This window comes from Arachis ipaensis, chromosome B9 (assembly GCF_059453495.1).
Source record: "Arachis ipaensis isolate K30076 ecotype BB chromosome B9, ASM5945349v1, whole genome shotgun sequence".
Classification (NCBI taxonomy): Eukaryota; Viridiplantae; Streptophyta; class Magnoliopsida; order Fabales; family Fabaceae; genus Arachis; species Arachis ipaensis.
Genome location: NC_142444.1, coordinates 32,149,913 through 32,158,334, shown reverse-complemented (window position 1 = coordinate 32,158,334; position 8,422 = coordinate 32,149,913). Strand labels below are relative to the sequence as shown.

The window sequence follows — 8,422 nt, the reverse complement described above, 5'->3', positions numbered from 1 at the left end:
TAAAACCTGAAACCTAAACCCTAAACCCTAAAACACTGAACAATGAACCCTGAACCCATAAATCCTAAATCCCTAAAACCCTTAAACCTAAACCCTAAACACAAAACCCTGAACCCTAAACCCTGAACCCGAACCTGAACTCTGAACATAAACCCTGAACAATGAACTCTGAACCCTAAATGCTAAACCCTAAACCTTAAACCCTTAGAACCCTGAACCTTAGACCCCTAAACCCTGAACCCTTAATCTTGAATCCTAAACCCTCAACCATGAAAGAGGTGAACTGAAATTAATACACGGGGCGAACCGAAAAGGTAGAAACACACTGAACCCCTAAACCCTAAACACTAAATCTCTAAACCCTAAAACCTAAATCCTAAACCATAAACCCTAAAACACTGAACAATGAACTCTGAACCCATAAACCCTAAATCCCTAAAACCCTAAAACCTAAACCCTAAACCCTGAACCCTAAACCCTGAACTCTGAACTTGAACCCTGAACACTAAACTCTGAACCCTAAATGCTAAACCCTAAACCCTTAGAACCCTGAACCCTGAACCCTAGACCCCTAAACCCTGAACTCTTAATCCTGAACCCTAAACCCTCAACCATGAAAGCTGTGAACCGAAATTAATACACGGGGCGAACTGAAATTTTGAAACACACTGAACCCCTAAACAATGAACCCTAAACCCATAGCCCCTAAATCTCAAATTGACCCACGCCCAAATAAATTTACCCGCCTCCAACATCACTAAAATAAACGTGACTTCCACGCACTTCATTATAAAAAAACAAAATTCTTCTTCAAAACACACAAAACCTATCCTTCTCTTCAAATCTCTCTCAAAATCACTCAAATTTCAGTCACGTTCTCTGCGAAAACCACTACTGTAGAAGAATAGTGAGAAGATTTGGCAACGAACAACCACAAAAGAACGAAAATAGCAACAGAGACTACCAAAGGTGTGAAAAAACTATTGTTCACTTAAAATCTTGCAATGTCGCATTTCTCCTAGTTGCATTTTATGTTTCCTGGATTGATTTGCTTTGTTTAGAAAGTCAAACTATTGTGAATGTATTTTTACAGTTCAGTGGATAGTGTAACTAGGGCTTTGAAATTGGTTGTTACTCTATTCAGTACTTCTTTTGCATGGAGAAATACTATCATTTATCAACAGTGTTTAAGAATATGAGTCAGGAAAAGAAAGCTATAGTTGAAGAAATGAGATTCAGTGCCTGGCACATGTCCCAGAAATGAAGGTATCTCATGCCCTCTTAAGAGAATTGATTGATTGCTATGATGAGTATCATGGTTGCCTAAAAACTCTCCATGGAAAAATATACATAACACCTGCCAAGGTAGCAGCTGCGCTGGGGATAAGCCACGACGGTAATACACTTTCCACTTCTTGCTTATTTTCGGTTCATTGCTCACTTAAATTTCATTTCATTGCTCCCTTTAAATTCGGTTTATTGCTACCTTTAATTTCGGTTCATTGGTATGTAAAAAATTAAACTGAACCTTTTTGGCTCATTTGTTGCTATTAAAATATTGTAGGGGATCGTTTTCCTAAAAAGGTTGACTATAGCAAACTGAATGAGGAAGACAAGGCAATATTTGACAGCCTCAAATGTGTTATGTTGGCGACTTTGACAAAGTCTATCCTAAATATGAGTGTTGAAGGGGAGGAGAATCGGCAAAAATTCTGCAGGACTTTTGTCGTCTTTATACAGAAGTGCTTCTTATTGCGGACGACGGTAAGCATGGCCTCCGCGATCCATAAGCCGCCTATCTTTTGTGTGGACAACATCCGACAGTAGGATTGGGCATGTCATGTGCTCAGCTTCTTGAGAAAGGGAATCGAAAACAAGAAAAAGGGGAAGAAATAGTCCGTTGAGGGCTGTGTTTTTGTTTTGATGCTGATTTACTTCCATGAAACCAAGTTCCCTCACTTGGATGGACTTGATGCTCCCCCGGCACCGTGGGTGGCCTATTGGACAAAGAAGATGATACTCGACCGGATTTCTAAGGAAGCAACAGACACAATGGTAATGTGTTGATTTGAAGCATTGTGTATGCAGAAATATTTTTCTTGATAATTGAATGTTTATCACGTATTATTCATCACATGAATTGAATTTGGTTGAGTGTTTGTGATCATTTTGATTCACCTGATTGTTTTTGTATTTCCTCGTTTCAAATATTCTACTAACTAAATAATTTTGTGTTTTAGGGACTTCTGTATAGAAAGCAAATAAAGGGGAAAGAGAAAAGAAAAAGGGAGAAAGAAGAAAAGAAAGTTGTTGTTGTGGATTCTTCTTCGGAAGAAGAATCTTTTTTTGGAATCCAAATCAGAATCGGAATTTGACAATATAACACTGGCAGAAAGAACAAGACAAAAGAGGCTCATGAAAAAAGAAAAAATTGTTCCAACAGATTCAGAAACATCAAGTGAATCTCAAAACCAGTTCAGTTTGAATGGTTCTAATTAACAATATTTTGTTCAACTTGTTTAAAAAAGCAAACACTGCTTCTTTTGAATGTATATATGTCAACATTAATGTAAATGTTAATATTAATGTATGGATCTAATGTTAATGTATATACTGATTCAAGATGAATTACTCCTTGTCTTGTTATATATCTGTTGGAACTGCCTGGCTGCTGTTTTGTTGTAGGTTCACAGTGAAAGAAATCAGGGTGATTACCAATACATTATGAACTCCAAAAGAACACAGTGAACCAAAATTACTACACTGGGTGAACCAAAAGGTAGAAACATACTGAATCCCTAAACACTGATCCCTAAACCCTAAACCTAAACACTAAAACCAGAACCCTGAACCCATAAACCCTAAATCCCTAAAACCCTAAAACCTAAACCCTAAACCCTAAACCCGAAAAACATAATGAACCAAAATTAATGCAACTGGTGAACCGAAAAAGTGCATATTGCAACATAACATAGATCAAATTTTAAAAGAATGCTACTATCAAAACTCTGAACTCTGAACCATGAACCAAAAAACAAATTCTTATTATTCAACTTAGAAATTAATACACTAGACGAATCGAAAAACTGCATATATCAATATAGAATTTCATAAAAAAAGTGACTATTCATTAAAGACTATCAACATTCAGAAATTAAACCTGCTATAACTATGGTGAACTGAAATTTGCTCATGGGTGAACAAAAATTTACATTAATAAAAACTAAAACTTGTAAAATCCTGTCTTGGATAATTCATATCTGGTGTATTGTAAAGAGTGGAGCTTGACTGAATCGATGATTCGGAGTCTAAAAGGTTCAACTACAAAAGACATAATTAATTGTATATTAGGAAAATGAACAATTGAATTTTTAACTAATCAAAAGCAAGTCAATTTTACCTCGCTTGGAGCTGTCTTTTTTTTTCTTCATGGCATTTGAGATCTTTTTTTTCAGGTTTGATCCAAGTCTGTTCTTGGGCCGACCTCTTGTTTTGATACGTGGTGGGTTTTGAAGATCATTCACATTGCTTAATGTCGCTTCTTCGTGGGTTAACAAACTTTTTCCTTTCCTTCTCTCTTGATATTCTTCCATCTCCGTCATGATCTTGTCAAATGCTTGGTGCAAAATTCTGGTAAACTCTTCAGACTCGGATGCAAATTCACATATATTGTGTGACCGAAACACCAATTCATCAAATCTCTTACTTCTTGGCTCCAGTACAGGTTCATCTTGGTTGCTCTTGATATGTGTATACCTCCTCTTTATGTTCTTGCTCCAACGTTCCAATATGTATTTAGGTGCCACATTATCCACTCGCTCAAAGCTTAGAACACTTAGGGAATGGCGGCACGATATGCCCCTAGATTCAAACAGCAAGCAATGGCACTTTACATCTCGTGATACTGCGTCGTAGGTGACGACAAACTTGTTGAATGTGGAGTTGAAAACCTGCTCTATGACTTCATATGTTGTGAAACCCAGGGTGGAATGCATTGATCTTGTGATACAATTCACTTTACCTCTAAATTGAGCTTGAACTTCCCTGAACTTCTCATGGGTATATACACACTGAAACTATGCCTCTATTGCTGATTTTTGGCACACGGTATCACAGTGTAAAAATCTGCAGTATTGAATTCTCTCTCTGTTTGTTCTCTGCTTGCGAGGCAATTGTCGTATTGCTTCACAAATTGTCTCAAGGAGCTATTATATGTGATGAACTTGTTGAAAAATGAATGCATGCTCTCACTCCTTTGTGTGCTTCTCATCTCGGCCCAAAAGTGGTGATCCAAGTAAACCAGAATCCATATATGCCGATCCTCGTACAGCTCTGCAAACCGAACCAAATTTATAAGTTGTGGTGAACCGAAAACATGCATTCTTTTGGGAAAAAAATATATAAGCATAAAAATTATTCGAATTGAAATCTCAATTACCTAAAAGCCACTTGTTGCCTTCAAGACCATACTTTCTGAGGAAATCGTTCCAGTTTCTGTCAAAATTGTATTTGTGTACGAGTTCCAAACAACATGGCTCATCTCTTGTTCAATATCAATGTGTCCCTTGTAGCCATTTAGTTTGCTTGGGATCTTCTTCATTATGTGCCAGATACACCAGCGATGAATTGTTGTTGGCATGCATAGCTCAATTGCCCTTTGAATCGATGCACATTGATCGATAAGAATACCTTTTGGTGCCTTCCCTCCCATGCAATGTAGCCAACACTCAAATAGCCATTTGAATGATTGAATGTCCTCATTTTTTACCAGCGCGCATCCAAGAAGTGTGGACTGCCCGTGGTGATTCACACCAATAAAAAAACCTAAAACCAAATTGTACCTGCATAAATAACAAGCACACTATGGTGAACCGAAATATGTACAACCACTGAACATCAAAAGTATCTTTGAGGGAACCGAATACCTATTTGTGTTATATGTGGTATCAAATGAAACCACATCTCCGAAATAATTGAATGCATCCCTGCTTCTTGCATCAGCCCAGAATGCATGTTTAATGCAGTGATCGCCTTCAAGGTTGAGTTCAAAGAAGAAATTTTGGTTCTTTTCTTTCATTCTTACTAGGTACTTTCCAAATTCTTTGGCATCGTCTTTTTCTGAAATATTCCGTACTTCCCTTGTGATGTATTTTCTTACGTCTTTTTCTATAAAACCTAGTTCACGGTGGCTACCAGCTGCTGCCACAAATGATTGGTAGGGTTTGCTCGGTCTGATTCCAGCTTCCTCATGGGTTTCAATGGTGCGACGCACGAACATGCTAAGCTCCCTGTGTTGTTTGAGCATCTCAGCCTGGTTTGGACAACAAGGATGTGAGTGATTCAAAACAATTTTGGAAATTGTCCAAAGATCAACATCCTTCATTATGTGTACATAAATTCTGGCCGGACAATTTAACCCACATGAAGCATTTGTCTTCAAAGTTGGAGATATCTTTGATTTCCACCTCCCCTCTCTAGAGCATACAATTAGTTGATTCTTAATCTTGTCTCCATCCCGAGTCGTGTTGCTTATTTTGGTGGAAAAACCAACAAGTTTGGAATAATATTTGTAAAACTTTCTAGCTCCTTCTAGGGTCTTGAAAATCATTCCCACCTTTGGGACAAATTTTTCGTCCACAACACAGCTAGTCTGCATGATGAACCGAAATCTTAATTATGGTGAACCAAAATCTTAATTATGGTGAAACAATTATATAGTGCTTAGGGAAGAAAACAAAACATGTTGGTCTAATTTTTGTTAGACTGCTTTCTACGTACCGAACCGAAAATATGAAAGTGATGAACCACCTCTTTAGTACTTACCGAACTGAAAAGTTACTCAAATTTACTCAGAGTTACTCACAGTTAATGACACTCACAATTACTCACAGTTACATATTATCAATTGATTTGAATTCAATTCAGATGTGGATCACCTCAGTCCATTCAATTCACTTCAAATAAAATTAGCAATTTCATTCCATTAAATTTGATTCAGAATTCAATAATCCAAACCTCATCAAATTGATGCGTTTCAGAAGAATCATCCAAATCGCAGTCATTCAACTGATTTGAAGATGATTCATTCATTGTTTCAACTCAAAAGTGCAGATCGAAGAAGAAAATGAAGAAAAAGATGAACGACGAAGCTAATTACGTTGAATCAATCCAGATCCATAATGCAGAGAAGAAAAATGCGAAAGAGGAGAACAACGAATTTAATTAGGATAAATAAGAAGAAGAAGAAGAAGAAGAAGAAGAAGAAGAAGAAGAAGAAGAAGAAGAAGAAGAAGAAGAAGAAGAAGAAGAAGAAGAAGAACGTGAAGAAGAATGCGAAAGAGGTTTACGTTATATCAGAAGGTTTACGTTGAGAAATGTTGAAAAAGCAAAATAAAGATTCGTTATATAGGTTATAAGTGGTGCGTGTAAAACAAACAGGGATGTGGGGCATGGAGTGAAAGTTATATGAATACCATCCATGTAATTTTTACATGGATGTAGAGCCTTTCTCTAATTTTAAATATTTAGAATTAAATATTATATTTAATTTAACCGGTGTAATTATGGTTTAATTTTGATCAATGTTCTGAAAATCGGTTCGAACCGGCCGGTTGAACCGGTCGAACCGTGAACCGATAAGAAAAACGGTTCAGACAAATAGCATAATCGCTCATTTAAAAAACCGGAATTGGACCGTTGGACCGGCCGGGAACCGGTCGATCGGACCGAACTGGGACTCGACTGGTTTTCACATTTTAACTCACCGTTTTGAATTTTAAATAAAAAAAGAAAATTGAAAAAAATAAACAGAAAAAACCCTCTCACCAACACCGAGTCACCGTCTACCTCTCTGTCTCCCACTCATCTTCCCTCTGCATCCCTCTCTCAAAAGAAAAAACCCTAGCCTCCATCGCTACTCTCTTCTTCAAGCTATCACTGCCGCCGTCCTACCGCCGCCGTCGAATCTGGTCTAGCTGTCGCCCCACTGCTTTAGCGTGTCTTTGCTTGTCTCAGCCGTCGCGTCGCATCGCATCGCATATGCTCGAAGCCGCCGTCCCACTGCAACTCATCTCGTGTCGTTTCTCCATGGAGCAGCCGCTGTTCCGCCGCATCGGTTTTGGTCCACCGCGCTCCAGCCCTCCTCTGCTCCAGATCTGCCACGCTCCACCCTCCTCTGCTCCAGTTCTGCCGCGCTCCACCTTCCTCTGTTCCAGTTCCGCCGCGTTCCACCCTCCACGGCTCCAGTTACGCGACGGTCCAGCCACCCCTTCTCCAATTTCGCGACGGTCCAACCACTCCTTCTCCAGTTCCTCAACGGTCCAGCCACCTCTTCTCCAGGAACCCTATGTCTATACCTTCATCATATAACTGTTTCAATTTAGAAGATTCATATGCTTCACCCTTTTACTTCTGTTATGTTGTCTGTTTACTTTAATATTTTTGGTTTTATTGTGATTTTTTGTTATTGAACTTGTTAAGTGGATAATTTGCTAAATTATTGGGCTGCTGTTGTCTTAATTTGTTAAATTGTTGGGTTGCTGTGGCTGAATTTGTTGGATTTTTCTATTCAAGTTTTGTTGTTGTTTGTTTCATATACCTATTATTGTTCTTCAGATTATTGGGTTGTTGTGTTTTTTTTAATTGTTAATTTGTTGATTTTTTAATTTGTTATTATGATTCTTGGGATATAGATTGCTTTTGTTTTTTGTTATTAGGTTGTTGGTTTTTCTATTCCAATCTTGCTCTTGTTAATTCATTAAATTATTGTTATTGTGATTCTTGCTGTTGAGATTGTTCTTCCTAGTGAGTATATTAATTTGGATTTGTTGAAATTTGTTAGACTATAACTATATTTGGTGTGTTTATAATAGAGGAATAGAGAAATGGGCAGCTAGCATTGTTTGATTTGTTTCATTGATTGTTGTTTCAATTCTCCCTCTTTTCTGTTGTAAGAAGCTCACCCTCTCACTAATTCGATGTTCCTTCTTAATGGTTGTGAATTTGCTTATTTTATTGATGGTTGAATTATTCACACTATACCTTATACTTTTCCTAATTCAGTATAATTGTTGAGTTTGCCTGCATGGTTATATGATATCAGTTTATTTATATTTATTATTTTATTATAAAACGGTTTTTTCGGTTCAACAACGGTTGAATCGGTTGAACTTATAAACCAGTGAACCAGTAGTTAGAACCAAGGTTTTGAAAACCAGATCGGACCGGCCGGTTTGACCGAATTAACCGGAAACCGGTCATTTGACCGGTCCGGTTAGCCTCTAAAACCGTTCTGCAAAAAATCGGTTTAAAAACCGGCTGAACGGGCGGTTAACCGACAAACCGAGCGAACCGGCCGGGTTTTTTAAAGTCCTGGTTCGCTGATCCAACAATCAAAACGGCGCCGTTTTGATTCCAGATAAAA

General features: G+C 37.9%; 1 protein-coding gene across 1 annotated transcript; it reads right to left on the bottom strand.

The window, feature by feature from the left end:
- Positions 1-4,438: 4,438 nt before the first annotated feature.
- On the bottom strand, positions 4,439-5,383 carry LOC148544208 (protein FAR1-RELATED SEQUENCE 5-like). The gene is made up of 2 exons (XM_088498892.1): positions 4,926-5,383; positions 4,439-4,841 (listed from the first exon to the last, which is right to left on the bottom strand). Exons 1-2 carry the CDS (start codon positions 5,381-5,383, stop codon positions 4,439-4,441), a joined length of 861 nt encoding a protein of 286 aa, XP_088355018.1.
- Between the last annotated feature and the right edge of the window lie 3,039 nt (positions 5,384-8,422).

Coding starts and splice junctions, on each gene's coding strand:
- LOC148544208 (XM_088498892.1), bottom strand. CDS start 5,383: ATGAAGGATGTTGATCTTTGGACAATTTCCAAAATTGTTTTGAATCAC. Junction 4,842..4,925: donor ACCACATATAACACAAATAG/GTATTCGGTTCC, acceptor TTATTTATGCAG/GTACAATTTGGTTTTAGGTT.